At 44.6% G+C, this 19,430-nt stretch overlaps 1 protein-coding gene across 1 annotated transcript; it reads right to left on the bottom strand.

Moving 5' to 3' along the window:
- Positions 1 to 11,300: 11,300 nt before the first annotated feature.
- Positions 11,301 to 13,348, bottom strand: LOC140853798 (pentatricopeptide repeat-containing protein At5g66520-like). Its single transcript, XM_073248781.1, has one exon. The coding sequence runs from the start codon at positions 13,280 to 13,282 to the stop codon at positions 11,621 to 11,623; it is 1,662 nt and encodes a 553-aa protein (XP_073104882.1). The 5' UTR covers positions 13,283 to 13,348; the 3' UTR covers positions 11,301 to 11,620.
- Between the last annotated feature and the right edge of the window lie 6,082 nt (positions 13,349 to 19,430).

The following is a 19,430-nucleotide window of genomic DNA, read 5'->3' on the forward strand; positions in this document are numbered from 1 at the left end:
TGGTTCCGGGCAGGAGCCGGGCTCCACCACCGACATCAGAATGGTTCCGCCCGGACTCCTACGGTAGCCGGGCTCCGCCCGGACTCCTACAGTAGCCGGGCTCCGCCACCGACATCAGAATGGTTCCGCCCGGACTCCTACGGGAGCCGGGCTCCACCGCCGACATCTGAATGGTTTCGCCCGGACTCCTACGGGAGCCGGGCTCCACTCACGATCCTGCTCCACTTTTTATGGCGGACTCCGCACAGTTTCATCATTCCCTGACAGGCCACAGCAGCCATCGCCGCCCTGCTCCACCTCTCGTAGCAGATTCTGTACAGCTCCACTACCAGGCCGCAGTAACGGCCACGAATCTGCTCCACCCCCTGCGACGGATTCCATGCGATTCTCCCAGCTGCTGGCAAGTCACGACAATGGATGCTGCCCCACCCAGCGTAACAGATTCCACGTGGCAAGCCATGATGATGCCCACGCGTCTACCCCACTATCTTTTGCAATCAATTCCCCTGACTGTGGGCGGCCCACTACCAGACGGTTACAAACGTCGCCATCGGCCCGTTGCCTCCCCCGCCTATAAAAGGGGACCCAGATACGTTATTCTCTAAGCTCTTTTGCCTTATCTCAAAACTCTGCTAAATTCTCCGTTCGAGCACTCCATTCTTGTTGAGGCAGAGAACTGACTTGAGCGTCGGAGGGTCTTGCCGGAGCAACCCCACCTCCGGTTTAGACTTTCCTTGCAGGTCCCGGCGGCGACCGCAGCTTCCTCAACTCCAGCTTCCCCGGCGCAGACGGATTTTTGCACCAACAGGATTGGCGCTAGAGGAAGGGTCTGTGTCTTCGCAGCACCCTTGTTCTTGAAGGAGCGCTCAACGGAGCCACCTCCGGCCATCTCTCCGTCATCTACTCCTAATCCTCCCCCGCGAGATCGACACCCGATGCCTCCGCGTAGGGCGTCCACCCGGCGGTCCACGGCCTCCGCGGCCAGATCTCAGGCTCCGGCCTCCCCTCCCGTGTCTCAGCCAGCCCCTCCTCCCCCTCCGGCGACGGCGGTCGGCGCGGAGCAGTTTGACTTGCTGGCGCAGCAGGTCAAGGGCCTCGTCGAGGCCGTACAGGCGATGCAGCAGCAGCCGCCGCAGGCGTCAGCGCATCCGGAAGGGGCATCTCCGGAATGCCAGAACCCGGCGGTGGGGCGGGCCACCTGGGCTAGCCGCCCCGTCCTTCCCGAGAAGGCGAATCCGAGGGTGGAGAGCCCTCAGTCGGACCACGGCTCCACCCCTGGGAGATCCCTGCCCCCGTTCTGCCAACGGACCCTCGAGACTCGAAGTCGAGAGGATTTCCTGGACCGGAGGCTCCAGGAGATGAACCGGCGGATCGAAGAACTCCGCCATGCACCTCTCGCTTACGGTGAGGATATCTGCACTGACCCTCCCTTCTCCCAAATGATTATGCAGGAACCGATCCCGCCGAATTTCAAGCTCCCCCAGTTTGAAAGCTACGACGGGACGTCGGACCCGGTGGACCACCTGGAGGCCTTCCGAACAATGATGCTGCTTCATGGTGCCCCCGATGCCATCTTGTGCTGGGCTTTCCCGTCTACTTTGAAGGGAGCAGCAAGAAACTGGTACTCGGCACTGAAGCCGGGTACCATCTTCTCCTTCGACCAAATGAGCCACCAATTCGTGGCCCATTTTGTCAGCAGCCGACGTCCCCAAAAAGGTTCGGAGTCCCTCATCAACATCAAGCAGAGGGAAGGGGAGTCCATACGGGCCTACATCAACCGCTTCAACATCGCGGCGCTGGAGGTCCGGAACTTGGACCAGTCAGTGGCCATGGCCGCCTTGAAAGGTGGCCTTCAGAAGAATGATCTCTTGTACTCCCTGGAGAAGAAGTACCCCAGGGATTTCGCTGATCTGTTGGCTCGGGCTGAAGGATACGCCCGAGCGGAAGAGGCCTTCAAAATGAAGGATGAAGAGACTGCAAGGGAGCGCCAGGTGGGAGATTCTGGCAAGCCCGCAGTTGAGAAGAGGCCAAGGGAAGCCCGGCCTCGCTCCCGATCTCCTCCTGGGCACAAGCGCGCCCATACTCCACCCCGGGCACGCAGGCAGAGAAGCCCGGACAATAGGTTTCGGCGGGGTTCCCCGTCAGGAAAGTTCCGCAGCTACGCCCCCCTCAACGCCTCGAAGGCCCAGTTACTGATGGAGGTCAGGGAGCTGATCCCTAGGCCGGAGAGGATGCGCACGCACCCCGGGATGCGCAACCCCAACAAGTTCTGCCTCTACCACCGCGACCACGGCCACGACACCGAAGAGTGCATCCAGCTCCAGGACGAGATCGAGGAGCTCATCCGGCGAGGTCGGCTCGACAGATTCATCCGCCGCAGGCCTGAGGGTAGAGGAGACCGGCCAAGAGCCCTCCCACCGCCCGAACCGCAGAAGAGGGAGGAGCAGCCCGGGGACCGGCCTCCTATCGGGACCATCGACTCCATCGTCGGAGGGCCTCAAGGAGGAGCGGGAGAACTGTAAATGTATTGCCTACTGTTTCGTTTTGAATCTACTTTTCTTTCTAGCTAACGCACTCCTCCTGCTTAACGCGGATGTATTATGACTGGATATGACCTCTCCAAAAAACAACGGCCGTGTCAGGAACAGGAGGAGAACCTCGTCCTGACATGAGCAAAGTCAAAGGCCCGGTTCTTTTAGACCGGATGGGGGGAGAGGCCTTACAACGTCCTAATGTGCCCCCACAGCCCTGTTAGGGACAGGAGGAAAACCTCGCCCTAACTTGAGCAAAGTCAAAGGCCCGGTTCTTTTAGATCGGATGGGGGGAGAGGCCTTACAACGCCCTAATGTGCCCCCACAGCCCTGTTAGGGACAGGAGGAAATTCTCGCCCTAACTTGAGCAAAGTCGAAGGCCCGGTTCTTTTAGACTGGATGGGGGGAGAGGCCTTGCAACGCCCTAATGTGCCCCCATAGCCATGTCAGGAACAGGAGGAGAACCTCGTCCTGACATGAGCAAAGTTGAAGGCCCGGTTCTTTTAGACCGGAGGGGGGAGAGGCCTTACAGCGCCCTAACGCGCCCCCACAAGCCAGGCTGATGACGAGAACCTCGCCACCGGCTCAAGCAAAATGGAAGACCCGGACTCCTACGGGAGCCGGGTTCCGCCGCAAAGGTAGGCTTCACCCGGACTCCTACGGGAGTCGGGTTCCACCACCAAGGTAAAGCTTCACCCGGACTCCTATGGGAGTCGGGTTCCGCCGCAAAGGTAGGCTTCACCCGGACTCCTACGGGAGCCGGGTTCCGCCGCCAAGGTAAAGCTTCACCCGGACTCCTACGAGAGCCGGGTTCCGCCGCCAGGTAAAGCTTCACCCGGACTCCTACGGGAGCCGGGTTCCGCCGCCAAGGTAAAGCTTCACCCGGACTCCTACGGGAGTCGGGTTCCGCCGCCAGGTAAAGCTTCACCCGGACTCCTACGGGAGCCGGGTTCCGCAGCCAAGGTAAAGCTTCACCCGGACTCCTACGGGAGCCGGGTTCCGCCGCCAGGTAAAGCTTCACCCGGACTCCTACGGGAGCCGGGTTCCGCCGCCAGGTAAAGCTTCACCCGGACTCCTACGGGAGCCGGGTTCCGCCGCCAAGGTAAAGCTTCACCCGGACTCCTACGGGAGCCGGGTTCCGCCGCCAGGTAAAGCTTCACCCGGACTCCTACGGGAGCCGGGTTCCGCCGCCAAGGTAAAGCTTCACCCGAACTCCTACGGGAGCCGGGTTCCGCCGCCAGGTAAAGCTTCACCCGGACTCCTACGGGAGCCGGGTTCCGCCGCCAGGTAAAGCTTCACCCGGACTCCTACGGGAGCCGGGTTCCGCCGCCAAGGTAAAGCTTCACCCGGACTCCTATGGGAGCCGGGTTCCGCCGCCAAGGTAAAGCTTCACCCGGACTCCTATGGGAGCCGGGTTCCGCCGCCAGGTAAAGCTTCACCCGGACTCCTACGGGAGCCGGGTTCCGCCGCCAGGTAAAGCTTCACCCGGACTCCTACGGGAGCCGGGTTCCGCCGCCAAGGTAAAGCTTCACCCGGACTCCTACGGGAGCCGGGTTCCGCCGCCAGGTAAAGCTTCACCCGGACTCCTACGGGAGCCGGGTTCCGCCGCCAAGGTAAAGCTTCACCCGGACTCCTACGGGAGCCGGGTTCCGCCGCCAGGTAAAGCTTCACCCGGACTCCTACGGGAGCCGGGTTCCGCCGCCAGGTAAAGCTTCACCCGGACTCCTACGGGAGCCGGGTTCCGCCGCCAAGGTAAAGCTTCACCCGGACTCCTACGGGAGCCGGGTTCCGCCGCCAGGTAAAGCTTCACCCGGACTCCTACGGGAGCCGGGTTCCGCCGCCAGGTAAAGCTTCACCCACTCCACGGACTCCGCTAGACCCGGGAGTCGGGTTCCGCCGCCAGGTAAAGCTTCACCCAGACTCCTACGGGAGCCGGGTTCCGCCGCCAAGGTAAAGCTTCACCCGGACTCCTACGGGAGCCGGGTTCCGCCGCCAGGTAAAGCTTCACCCGGACTCCTACGGGAGCCGGGTTCCGCCGCCAGGTAAAGCTTCACCCGGACTCCTACGGGAGCCGGGTTCCACCGCCAAGGTAAAGCTTCACCCGGACTCCTACGGGAGCCGGGTTCCGCCGCCAGGTAAAGCTTCACCCGGACTCCTACGGAAACCGGGTTCCGCCGCCAGGTAAAGCTTCACCCGGACTCCTACGGGAGCCGGGTTCCGCCCCCAAGAAAGACTTCGCCCGGGCTCCTAAGAAAGCCGGGCTCCATCCACCACTTCGCCAGCAAGGGTTAAAAACGGTGGCGAGGCTCGGCCACATGACGAGATCGGATGGAAGGGAAGAGCCCTTTCCCACGACGACCTCTAAGCCAAACAGGCCAAACAACGAGAAAGGGTCAACGAACGACAATATTAGTGCTACGCGCGGACAAGGTAACACAAAATGCCTTTTTCTCATTTCCGATATATGTGCTACAGGACCAGGACGGCCAGAAAAAGAGGGACAAAACGACAAGAAAAGAAAAGGGGGGCAGCTACAAAAGGGGGGTGACTACTAAAGAACTCTAAGGAGGTCCTGCTCCCTCTAACATAGGGTGATCACCTCCATCCCCCGACCAGGACTGCCTCAGGGTCTCCACCATTTCCTCTAGTTCTTCCTTCTTTTGCAACATATCCTGGAGCGCCTGACGAAGTCGCCGGCTCTCAGCCTCCGCTTCCCGATGCCACTTCCGCAAAACTTCGGACTCCGCCTCTGCGTCCGCGACGGCCTTCCGCTCAAGTCCCAGTTGAATTTTTACTTGTTGAAGCTCAGCTGTCTTCTCCCCAAGGGAGACAGAAATCCCTTCGACAGAGCCTCTCAGGGCTCGGAGCTCTTCGTTATCTTGGGCGTTAGCAAGCTGCGCCCTAGTAACCAACTGCCTCTGGAGACGGACTACCTCGTCCGCCGCTCGACGGAATCTCCCCTTGTGCTCCTCTACCTGTCGGCGCCAGCTAGCCCGCTGCACGTCGTGGCTCATTTCGGCGTCTTGAAGCTGCTTCTGGAGGTCGGAGACCCTCTGCGACCATTTTTGGGCATCGTCAGCCCGCACTAGGGTCCGGGATGAGTTTCCTTCCAGCTGGCCAATCCTCCTCTGCGCAGCTGAAAGCTCCATCTTAAGGGCGCTGATCCTGGCTTCTTGAGCCCAAGTTCGGTCACTGGCGCTCTTCTTACATTCCTCAAGCTCTTTTGTGAAGCTCGCCTTCCTCCGACTGTAGTCCATGATCGCCTTCACTTGAATACTCCTGAAGTGGGCGGCCTCGGCAGCGGCCTCGGAGTAGCATTTTTTCGCCTGACGGAGCTCGCCTTCCGACTTCTTCAGCTTCCTCGTCAAGTGGAGGACCTCCTTTTTCAACCGTCGGATAGTGGACTTCAGCGGGACCCCCAGGGGCAAGGGGAGTGCTTCAGCGAGACACTGCCATCGGAAGAGGCAAGCGTCAAAGACCGATTCGTTACAAGAAGAAAGGTCGGAAAGAAGGAGCAGAGGGAGGAAAAAATCATCCACAAAAAGAAATTCGGCTTTATTAATTGATCTTGAAGACAAATGAAAAGGAAGCATGACAACAAAAGAAAGATACAAGGTCGGAGGTCTCAGACCTCGGGAGCGGGGGGTGGAGAGTTCGGCGCGGGGGGTGCAACTGCTGTGGCGACGGGCGAAGGGCCGGCCTCGTCGTCGGACTCCTCCAAGAATTCGAGGCCAAGATCGGGATATCTGCTGGCCACCTTCTCCCGGCAAAGCTCAAACCCTTTGGTAAATGCCTCCAGGCCGAACTGGACGTTCAGCTCCCTCATCTCCGCGGAGGCCTTGAACTCCTCCACCGCAAGGGTCCTGGCCTCCGAGACCAGAACCGGAGTTTGCTCGGCCAGATGGGCGACCTCGGCCTCCGCCTTCCTCACCGACTCCTCCAGACTCCGTCTCTCCGCCTCCCGGGCTTGTCTCTCCTCCTCCCGGGCTTGTCTTTCCTCTTCCCGATCCTGTCTCTCTCTCTCCAGGGCCTCCCGGAGGGCGGCCATCTCGACCGTCTTCGCTTGAAGATGGGCAGCCTCGTCCCGGCAGCGCTCCTCCGCTCGGAGAAGGTCCCTTCTCGCGCGGCCCGACGCCTCGACGTAGGCGAAGAGCTGGTGCCCGATCTGCAAGGATGGATAGAAAGTTACAACAAAGACCGAACAACCATGCAAATAAACATCCGCTTACCTCAAGAAAGGATCCCAGAGTATCCCAGGCCCGCTGCTCGGGATCGGCATGGTCGATCCTCTCCACGACATCGGGCAGAATGCAGCCGTCGAGCAGCCGCCTGATCAGAGCCTTGTCGTTGAAGGGGTTCTCCGATCCCCCTCGGAGCAGACGGACTCGTCTGCGGCAGTTCGGTGGCCGCTCGCCCTGCGGGCCACCGATTTCCTTCTCTTCCTCACGGCGGGCGCCTCCGCGGGGCGGACCTCCGGAATGGGGACCTCGGTCGGCGAGCTCCTTGAGGGAGCCCGGGGGACCACTGGTTCGGCATCCGAAGGAATGTCGATGGCCGGGGTCGCCTGGACGGGCGCGACCAAGCTCGTCTCTCCCACCTTGGCCCTCTTCGCTGAGCCGGAGGTCGTCGCGCCCTTCCTCTTCTGGGCTCTCATGGACTTGGCGAGCATCCGCGTGGCTTCGGCGTCCATTGCTAAAGAAAAAGGAGGGGGGGAGAGAAGAAGAAGAAAAAGAAGCAACATCGATCAGTTCGGAGTCAAAAAAAAAAAAAAAAAAAAAAAAAAAAGAGAGAGAAGAGAAAGAAGAGAAAGAAAAGGAAGAGGAGAGAAAAAATAAACAAAAAGAAGGCGAGAAAAGATAAATACTTGCTGGATCCTGGGGGCTCAGGCCGATGTTGAAAAGAAGCTGCTCCCTCAGAAGGTTAGGAAGGGAAGGAGCGGGGTAACTCAGAAGCTTCTGGGTGGCCTGGAGGTCGTCCTCTCCCAGGCTGGAAGCCCGACGGACGGAATCCCTCAGAGCCCCCCAACGGGGCAGACCTAGTTCTAAGGTCGGGCAGTAGACAAAGAGGAATTTCCCCTTCCAGTTGTGAATCGAAGAAGGGGCGCCCTTCAGCAACCCCTTCTTACCGAACTGGGGGGAGAAGTACCACCAGTCCTTCGCTGAAGGATGGCGTTTGAAGGTGTAGAAATGTCTGAATAAGGAGAGGGATGGCTGGACCTCGGCTATATGGCAGAGAGAGAGAAATCCTATCAAAAACCTAAAGGAATTCGGGGCAACAGAAGCAAGTGAAATATCTAAAAAGCGAAAGAAGGCGGCGACGAAGTTTGGGAGCGGAAGCCGAAGCCCGGCACGAAAGGCCTCCTGGTACAGGCAAAAGCGGCCGGGAGGGGGAGCGCTGGCCTTATCAGAGGGGCCAGGAAGCTCCAGGTCGTACTCCGCAGGGACCCCGTATCGAGCCCTTATCAGGAGAAGTTCGTCCGGAGTCGACGAACACAAAATGGCGCCCGGCGCGAAAACCGGGCGAGGCCCTGCCCCGAGCGCGGGTTCATCCGCAGAAACGGGGGCCTGGGGGTTCGAAGCAGAAGAACTCCCAGAACTTACGGGGACAGAAGATTCAGAAGACATTTTTTCTCGGGGGAAAATCTAAAGGGCCCTAGAAAGGCAAATCGAGAGGGGAACGAAACGCCAAAGGTCAACCCGGAGGAAGACACGAAGAGAATGAAAAGACGAAAGATCCCTAGGCGGTGAAAAGAAGGTGGGCACTAACCTATCTTGCTCTGAGGACCCGGGGGGCGAGAGACGGAAGGCGCCTACGGCTCGAAAGGGCGTTCGCGAGAGCAGACTCTCGGGGAGATGACAGACGCCAGCGAAAATAAAAAATGGAGTAGGATGCCTGAAGGGGGGAGGACGGGTTTAAATAGACCCTGGGATCCGGCGCCATAATGATCTCGAATCCCCCCAGGCCAGTCCGCGCTCGACACGTGTCCCACTCCCCGCGACGGACGACTAAAGGCGGCTGGCGGTTGGCAGGGCCATAATTACGCCGTACCTAGGCCAGTGTACCTGCGGGATTCTCGAAGCGCCCCCTCGTATCGCCCCAACTCGAAAAGACCCCGGCACGCGCTCATTTAATGCCAAAATATCTGGAGGCGGCAGTGCGCAGGATTCGAAGGGACGGTTTCAGCTATGTCTCTCTCCCTCTCTGTACTTCCTTCGTTTGAAATTCAAACTCGGAAGTAGGGGGACTGGTGTTGGGTATAAAATACCCACGGCTGAAACCCTCAGCAGAACCGACATCAGAATGGTTCCGCCCGGACTCCTACGGGAGCCGGGCTCCACCACCGACATCAGAATGGTTCCGCCCGGACTCCTACGGGAGCCGGGCTCCACCACCGACATCAGAATGGTTCCGCCCGGACTCCTACGGGAGCCGGGCTCCACCACCGACATCAGAATGGTTCCGCCCGGACTCCTACGGGAGCTGGGCTCCACCACCGACATCAGAATGGTTCCGCCCGGACTCCTACGGTAGCCGGGCTCCGCCACCGACATCAGAATGGTTCCGCCCGGACTCCTACGGGAGCCGGGCTCCACCGCCGACATCTGAATGGTTCCGCCCGGACTCCTACGGGAGCCGGGCTCCACTCACGATCCTGCTCCACTTTTTATGGCGGACTCCGCACAGTTTCATCATTCCCTGACAGGCCACAGCAGCCATCGCCGCCCTGCTCCACCTCTCGTAGCAGATTCTGTACAGCTCCACTACCAGGCCGCAGTAACGGCCACGAATCTGCTCCACCCCCTGCGACGGATTCCATGCGATTCTCCCAGCTGCTGGCAAGTCACGACAACGGATGCTGCCCCACCCAGCGTAACAGATTCCACGTGGCAAGCCACGATGATGCCCACGCGTCTACCCCACTATCTTTTGCAATCAATTCCCCTGACTGTGGGCGGCCCACTACCAGACGGTTACAAACGTCGCCATCGGCCCGTTGCCTCCCCCGCCTATAAAAGGGGACCCAGATACGTTATTCTCTAAGCTCTTTTGTCTTATCTCAAAACTCTGCTAAATTCTCCGTTCGAGCACTCCATTCTTGTTGAGGCAGAGAACTGACTTGAGCGTCGGAGGGTCTTGCCGGAGCAACCCCACATCCGGTTTAGACTTCCCTTGCAGGTCCCGGCGGCGACCGCGGCTTCCTCAACTCCAGCTTCCCCGGCGCAGGCGGATTTTTGCACCAACAATGCCTTATTCCAAGTACAAATGTAATACCTTACCCAAAACAAAAGTACACATGGAATACATTAAGCATCAAAACAGAACCAAAGAGATGAAACATTACAAATGAATGATGATGCATAAATAAGAGATTTTCCACCCTACTTTCTTCGAGGTTCAATTAACAGAGTTCTTTTCCTAATTAATATAAAAAAAATTTATTTATCTAAATAATTTAATTTTTAACTTATTTATCAGAATGATACAAAATCGGTAAAACATCATTTTGAATGGCATTTTATCATGGCCACATCACCCCCTATTTTTCACGTAGACCACATAAAAAAAAATTTTAAAAAAAATATCAAAAAATATGATGTTTTTAAAAACGTCATTCCAAATGGCGTTTTTAAAAATACCATATTTTTAGCGTTTTCTCTCCCAAAAAAAGAAAAAAAATGATAAAAAATAAAAAATAAAAAAATTTAAATTTATAAAAAAATAAAAATTTTAATTTTGATAAAAATAAAAATTATCATTTAAAATTAGTATCTTCATTTCAAATTATCTTTTTAAAAAAATATCTGAAAAAAATTGGTGTAAAAAAAATTAAAAATACCATTAAAAATTTTAAGAAATAAAAATTATAATTCTAAAATTTAAGAAAATAAAAATTTTAATTTTAATTCAAATAAAAATCATCATTTCAAATTACAATCTCCTTTTCAAATTAATTTTTTTTTAAAAATATCATAAAGGAAGAAAAAAATAGAAAAAATAAAAATTATAATTTTGAATGAATTTTAAAAAATAAAAATTTTAATTTTAATTCAAATAAAAAAATAATTTTAAATTATTTTATACATTTAAAATTTATTTTTTTAAAAAAATATCTCAAAAAAATCTTAAAAAATTAAAAAAATAAAAAATACCATTAAAAAAAGAGAAAAAAATGAGAGCCAAATAAAAATTATAATTTTAAATTTAAAAAAATAAAAATTTTAATTTTAATTCAAATAAAAACCATCATTTCAAATTACTTTCTCTATTTCAAATTAATTTTTTTAAAAAATATATATCTAAAAAAATAAAAAATAAAAAAAGTGACATAAAAGAGAAAAATATTTAAAAATAGAGAAAAAAATAAAAATTATAATTTTTAATTTAAAAAAATAAAATTTTTAATTTTAATTAAAATAAAAAATATCATTTCAAATTATTTTTTCATTTCGAATTATTTTTTTAAAAAATATTTCAAACAAAGAAGTAAAAAATGAGGAAAAAATAAAAATTCAAATGTTAACTCAAATAAAAATAAATAAATTCAAATTATTTTTTTCATTTAAAATTAATTTTTTTAAAAAAATATCCCAAAAAAATTTATGGGGGTTAAAAAAATAAAAAATATCAAAAAAAATATCAAAAAAAATAAAAATTATAATTTTGAATTTAAAAAAATAAAAATTTTAATTCAAAATTTTTTTCAATACCGCACCATAGTAGCTGTTTGTGTCTGTACCAGATCGAGATGTACCAATATGATTCAATTCATTTCATAATTAAATTATCTGATATATTATTATTATTTATATTATAATTTTTATAATTTTTTTAGCATAATCAAATGGCTTCTCGTCCGACCAGTTCAGAAGCATCTCTGTGCTCCGTGTGAGAACGTGCCTCATCCTGGACTGTCCCACAGCGCAACAATACCCATTCCATCATTGTTGATGGATCCGAGCACATATGTTTCTAGAAGCACCAAAAACTGAATCAAATATATCAATTCCAGACCAACTCAACATCAATAAAAGCTCGTATTTGAACACCCGAATAGATTATTCGTGCTCCTCATGAGAGTATGAGACCTGTTATACGTCAATTATGATAGCCCCATTGCCTGGTGATATCAATTCCATAATGACATCACCCAACATCCCGTATACCTCTTCTTGTTGGGGATGGCCATTGTCATCAGCTATAAACCTATGGCCAACTCCATTTATCTCAATCAGACTCCAACCCGGAGTAGTTTTCACTCCCCTATCCCTCATCGCCCGTCTTACCTTCACAACACCCTCCCACCTTCCCATTGAAGCATATACATTGGCGAGACCCACATACCTCCCACAATGGTGTGGCTCCAACTCGATCACATGCCTACCGACTCTCCCCCCTAGCTCAGCATGTCCATGCATCAGACAACCGTTGAGCAGAGCCCCCCATATGACCCCGTCGGGCTCCATTGGCATGCACTGGATCAAGCTTTCGGCCACAGCAGTCCTCCCGGCACGGCTTAAGAGATCGACGACACATCCGTAATGCTCGATCGTGGGAGACACACCATAAACCCTGCTCATGTCCTCAAAATAAGCCCATCCTTCATCTACCAAACCGCCATGATTGCAAGCAGTCAGCACCCCAACAAAGGTGATGGCATTTGGCACAACCTTACACCTCAACATCTCTGAGAAAGTCTCGATGGCTGAATGGCTCAGCCCATTGAGAGCCAGACCCATGACCATTGCACTCCAAGCCGTCACATCTTTGCGACCCATCTTGCAGAACACCTCCCTCGCACTCTCTATAAAGCCACATTTTGAATAGAAATCTAAGAGGGCAGTCCCTAGCTCGAGTCCATACTGTGTCTCTCTCCTATCAATGTAATCATGGATCCATCTACCCTCCTCCAAAGCGCCCAAACCAGCACACGCATTCAGAACACTGACGAGCAAAGAGTCGTTGAGCTTTACGCTCCCACCACCCTTCAATTCGCGAAACAATTCAATCGCCTCTTCCGGACGTTCATTCTGCACATAACCCGTTATCATTGCACTCCAGGAAACATCATTCCTTTCGGCCATCCGATCAAAGAATTCCCTCGCTCTATCCACCAGACCATGAGCACAATGCGCGCTAATAAGACTGGTCCAGCACACGATGTTTCTGTTAGAGCTTTCGTCGAACACCTGAGAAGCGAAGTCCAGGCCACCCAGATGCGAGTAACATCTGATTAGAGAGCTCGTCACAAAGACGTCGAGGTCGAACCCGAATTTGACAATCTGCCCGTGGATTTGGGACAGAGACGAGAGGCGAGGGCAAGCCTTGATGGCAAAGGGGAAGGTATGCATGTTGGGAGGGAGCCCTCGGCGTCTCATGTGGGAGTAGAAAAGGAGACCCTTCTCGGGGTAGGGGGTTCTGCAGTAACCCTTGATCACGGTGTTCCAGTTGAAGATGGTGGGCTCGGGGATCCGGTGGAAGACCAGGAGGGCAGAGTGGATGTCGGGGTTGGCGTGGAGGGCGTAGATGGCGAGGATTCGGCTGGTGACATAGGTATAGCGGACGAGGCCCAAGACGATAGCATGGGCGTGCAGTTGCTTCACTTCTTTTACTGTGGAGGATTTCTCGAGGAGGGAGAGAAAGGGGTAGGTGGTGATGGTGGGATTTGGTGGGGGATGAGATGATGGGCATGGAGAGAGAGGAAGATCGACGGAGAGAGCCGAGATGGCCCTCCTGGAGATGCCTCGCCTCATAGAGAGAGGCACACGCACGATGGATGACCTGCGCGAATCGAAATGAAGCTGAAGCTGAAAGATTTATCCCATGCGCACCATGGACATCACCAAAAACAGCCAGCCTGCCCCGCCCGACCCCGGCCCGACTTTAAATGGGCCTTTAGGCCTGACGAGATGGGCAAGGCCTTGATTTAGCTTGAGGGCCAATTCAACCTGATGAATAAATAATTTCATACATATTTATTATATATTATTTATTATCTGTATGATATATATATATATATATATATATATATATGAGTTCTGAGATTTAAGAACCTAGGGAATCCTATACCTCTGTGGGTCCTGTTTGGGTAATTATGTGCAATCCAATAGGATTCATAAAAACACACGCCGGACAAAAGGCTCATTTCACAAATTTGTCAAGAATGGAATGGGTCAGCTTGAATTCCATAAAGGGAAAAAAATAACCTCACTAGTTTTTTCTATCCTATACTGGAAGAGGTCTAGTTGATGTGAGGAGTCTTATATTCTACAATATTAGATATATCTGTGTATATAGTTTAGAAGATATATGTTGGATGGATCAGACTCGATTCTCACGGAAGCTTCAGCCCAATCCTATAGGCAGATCTAAGGATCTCTCTAGAAATTTATAGCCACATCCAATGAAATTTGGTAGAGAGAAGGTGCAAGGAATGGAAGGGAGAGAACCGGGGTACAAAAGAGGGATAACACAAGGATCGCGTGGTTCAATCCCCTTAGGATGAGGGAAAAAGGACCCTGATAGGTTGTCTTTTCAACCTGTAATGATCGAGCCCACTGATCCCATCTCTCCCACTCCCTCCTTTCCATCAGCCGCATTATCTTGACCCCAACAAATCTGGCATTTCCGGACATGCCTTAGCTGTTTTTTTTTCTTTCTTTTGGTAAGCAAACAAACCAGCTGCTTTATCATATAGAGAGGAGTGGAGTTTTTTTTCTAATTAATATAAAAAAAATTTATTTATTTAAATAATTTGATTTTTAACTTATTTATCAGAGTGATGTAAAATTGGTAAAATGTCATTTGAATGGCGTTTTATCGTGACCACGTCATCCTCTATTTTTCATGTAGACTACATTAAAAAAAAAATGTAAAATGATATGGCATTTTTAAAAACACCATATTATTTGACATTTTTTTCTCCCAAAAAAAAAAGAAAAAAACGGTAAAAAATAGAAAAAAAAATTTAAATTTATAAAAAAATAAAAATTTTAATTTTGATAAAAATAAAAATTATCATTTAAAATTAGTATTTCCATTTCAAATTATCTTTTTAAAAAAATATCTGAAAAAAATTGATGTAAAAAAAAATTAAAAATACCATTAAAAAATCGAAAAGAAATAGAAATTATAATTCTAAAATTATTTAAAAATTAATTTTTTTTAAAAAAATATCAAAAAAGATCTTAAAAAATAGCATTAAAAAATACCATAAAATTAATTTTTTTAAATTAATTTTTTTAAATATCATTAAAGAAGAAAAAAATGAGAAAAATTTGAGAAAAAATAAAAATTATAATTTTGAATGAATTTTAAAAAGTAAAAATTCTAATTCTAATTCAAATAAAAAAGATAATTTTAAATTATTTTGTCCATTTAAAATTAATTTTTAAAAAAATATCTAAAAAACTTAAAAATTTTAAAAAATAAAGAATACCATAAAAAAAAGAAAAAATAAGAAAGAAATGAAAAAAAAATAAAAATAAAAATTTTAAATTTTAAAAAATTAAAATTTTAATTTTAATTAAAATAAAAACCATCATTTCAAATTAGTTTCTCCATTTCAAATTAATTTAAAAAAAATGTTCAAAAAAATAAAAAATTAAAAAAATAAAAGTGCCATAAAGAAGTCAAAAATTTAAAAAAATAGGAACAAAATAAAAATTATAATTTTAAATTTAAAAAAAATAAAATTTTTAATTTTAATTAAAATAAAAGACATCATTTCAAATTACTTTCTCCATTTCAAAATAATTTTTTTAAAAATATTCCAAACAAATAAAAAAATACCTCAAAAAAATTTCATAAAAAAAGAAAAAAAGGTAAAAATGAGAAAAAAAATAAAAATTATAATTTTAAGTTATAAAAAAATTAAAATTTAAATTTAAATTCAAGAAAAATAAAAGAAAAAAATGCCATACGAAAAGTGAAAAAAATAAAAATTATGAAAAAAAATAAAAATTGTAAATTAAAATTTTAAAAAAAATTAACTTTAATGAAAATAAAAAATGTCATTTCAAATTACTTTTTCCATTTCAAATTATTTTTTTAAAAAAATATCTGAAAAAAAGAAAAAATTGGTGTAAAAAAAATAAAAAACACCATAAAAAAAAGAAAAAAGGGAAAAGAATTGAATTTAAAAAATTATAAATTGTAATTCTAATTTAAAAATAAAAATTATAATTTTAAAATTAAAAAATTAAAAATTATAATTATAATTCAAATAAAAATAGTAAAAAAATAAAATTTATAATTATTACTTAAAAATTTAACTTTAATTCAAATAAAAAATTATCATTTCAAATTACTATGTCCATTTTAAATTAATTTTATTTATTAAAAAATCATATAAAAATAAGTAAAGAAAAATTAAAAAAATTAAAAAAATTATTAAAAAAAATAGAGGAAAACGTCAAAGGGAATGGCATTTTTGAAAATGCCATTCCCTTCAAAAATGTCATTCCCTTGGCATTTTTGAAGCTTAAATTCCAAAAAAAAAAAAAAACCCCTCTCTCCTTCTTCTCCGGCTATCTCCAGCATTTTCTCCTCTCCGACAGCACGGCATCAGTCCGTAAATGATCTGATAGTATCCGTTATTCCTGAGCAGCATGACCAGCAGACCTCCTCTACTGATATAGAGAAGGGGCCATCACAGCAGGAGCAGGAGCAGGAGCAGCCGTTGAGGACCTTCCTGAGAAGGTCCAAGCGATCACGGGCACCACGACGTCTTTATGGGACTTAATCTTTTTTAGATTTGTACTTAATATTTTTGAAACTTTTATTGTACTATTTTTTGTACGTTTGACATTTTTATTCTATTTAATATTATTAATTATTAATTTTATTTATATTATTTAATTTCAAGTGATCGGATATTATGCTTTGTGGATATGGTTACACATACACTAATATATCTCAGAACATTACGAGAGAAAAAGTTATGCTAAAAGGACTATAAAAATTATAATATAAATAATAATAGTATATCGGATAATTTAATTATGAGATTAATCGGACCGCACTGATACATCTCGATTTGGTACGGGCACAAACAGCTATGTACGGTGCGGTATTAAAAAAAAATTTGAATGAAAATTTTTATTATTTTAAATTTAAATACTATAATTTTTATTTTTTTCTCATTTTTTTGATATTTTCTTTTTTATGATATTTTTTATTTTTTTAACCCCCATAAATTTTTTGGGATATTTTTTTAAAAAAATTAATTTTAAATGAAAAAAATAATTTAAATTTATGTTTTTATTTGAGTTAACATTTGAATTTTTATTTTTTTCTCATTTTTTACTTCTTTATTTGGAATATTTTTTAAAAAAAATAATTTGAAATGGGAAAAGTAATTTGAAATGGTATTTTTTATTTTAATTAAAATTAAAAATTTTATTTTTTAAATTAAAAATTATAATTTTTATTTGGTTCTCATTTTTTCTTTTTTTATGATATTTTTTATTTTTTTAATTTTTTAAATTTTTTTTTGAGATATTTTTGAAAAAAATAAATTTTAAATGGATAAAATAATTTAAAATTATCTTTTTTATTTGAATTAAAATTAAAATTTTTATTCTTTAAAATTCATTCAAAATTATAATTTTATTTTTTCTATTTTTTTCTTCTTTTATGATATTTTTTTAAAAAAATAATTTGAAAGGAGATTGTAATTTGAAATGATGATTTTTATTTGAATTAAAATTTAAAATTTTTATTTTCTTAAATTTTAGAATTATAATTTCTATTTCTTAAAATTTTTAATGATATTTTTAAATTTTTTTTTACACCAATTTTTTTCAGATATTTTTTAAAAAGATAATTTAAAATGGAGATACTAATTTTAAATGATAATTTTTATTTTTATCAAAATTAAAATATTTATTTTTTAAAAAAATTAATTTTTTTTAATTTTTTTAATTTTTATTATTATTTTTTTTTTGGAGGAAAAAAATATCAAAAAATATGGCGTTTTTAAAAACGCTGTTTGGAATGGCTTTTTTAAAAACGCCATATCATTTGACATTTTTTTTAAATTTTTTTTTTTTATGTGGTCTACATGAAAAATAGGGGGTGACGTGGTCATGATAAAACGTCGTTCAAAATGGCGTTTTATCGATTTTGCATCATTCTGATAAATAAGTTAAAAATTAAATTATTTAGATAAATAATTTTTTTTTATATTAATTAGAAAAAGAACTCAGGGGAGTGAAATCAAAGTATATATGCAAATCCCGACTTGGGATATAAAACTATCAGAAACCCACCAAAACAAGAAACACAGGTAATTATACAATATTACAAGCGAGAGAATAAAATAAGCACACACATAGAGGAATAAGAAACGCTGATGTCCCATGGCCCTAAAGTATTGCCTTATTTCTGAAACTGAGGCAGAGCAGTACATAATCTGTAAACTGAAGAACTAAAGTCTTTAAGAATGAAAACATGAAGACCAAGTGATAACATTTTGGGAGATCAATGACTGTAAATCATTTACACAACCCTTTGGAGACATGAGGAAGTAGTGAACTAAGAATCCAAACAAGTAGGATATGCCTCGTGTTGAGGAGATACAAAGGATAATAACAAATACTCAAAACCTGCTTCAGCTTTGTGGAACTGAACATGTGATGACCCAAGCAAAGTTCCATTGATTGAACCTGCAACATAAAATTAAAAGGGCCAGATGGTAATTCCACAACTTTTGAAGACTTGTAGAGCCAGTGGTGGCCAAGAAAATGGCCCAACCCTCGCTCTTTTATTCTCCCTTACAAGTCACAACACTACTACATGACCACCACAGAGTATATGCGCCGAAATTCCTACTCTTTCTCCACTTCTAGCCCATCGTCACCTCTCTCTCGTCCCCCCTCCTCCCTCCCCTCACCCATAGCTTAGAAAGGGCCAAACAATCAAAGCTTCTAGCTCCAACCACCATTAAAAGGGCCAGAGCCTCCATTTCCCAATCCACACAAATTCTGTTCTCTATGCATGTGTGTGTGGATATGAGAAATTCTTTGTGCACCATGGTTGGTATAGAAAATCCGACATAGAGCATACTATCTTATCCGATTGGTCTACGAAGTTATCGCTTTCCAATGCACATTTAATATCTGTAGGTCTGTTTTTTTGTTTAAACATTTCATACGATGAAAAATACCCCTACCTTTTGAAAAAAAATTATGATATCCTATAACGTATTATAGCCCAAGATGTCATAATATGACCTAAGATATCATAACATGAAAGAGATATTTTTGTCCAACCACTTTTCAATGCGTATTTAATGCCCGCAGTTTTACTTTTTTTGTTTGAAAATTTTTAATGACGAAAATATCTTAGTTCTTGAAAAAAAATTATGACATTCTGTGCATATTATGACATCTTGCATTATATTATGATATCCTAAGGATAAAAATTATGATTTTTTGGATGCAGGATGTCATAATATGGACATAAAATATCATAATTTTATCAAAGAACAGAGATATTTTCGTCATACAAAATTTTAAACGAAAAAATTAATTTACAGATATTAAATACGTATTGAAAAGTGATGACTATGTGGACTAGTCGGATAAGACAGTGCGCTCCACATCGGATTTTTTATACCCTCGCAGTGCACAAAGAATTTGCTGTTTGAATATTTCTACAAATACTAGCCCAAATTTTGAGGGAATAAAGGAAATCTCCACGCTCCTTTCTTCTTACAGCCTACAGGCTAAGATCTAGGTTGAGCTTAGATAAGCTCTTAGAAACTGTAAGTTAGATGAGCCAACAAATCCAATTTGTATAAGATTTTCAATCCAATCCTATAAAAATATCCAAAAAAATCCTTAAATAAAATTGGTTTGAACCTAGACTCTTGCTTTTCTAAGCCGGTCTTGAATTATA

The sequence above is a fragment of the Elaeis guineensis genome, chromosome 1, assembly GCF_000442705.2.
Source record: "Elaeis guineensis isolate ETL-2024a chromosome 1, EG11, whole genome shotgun sequence".
NCBI classification, from domain to species: domain Eukaryota; kingdom Viridiplantae; phylum Streptophyta; class Magnoliopsida; order Arecales; family Arecaceae; genus Elaeis; species Elaeis guineensis.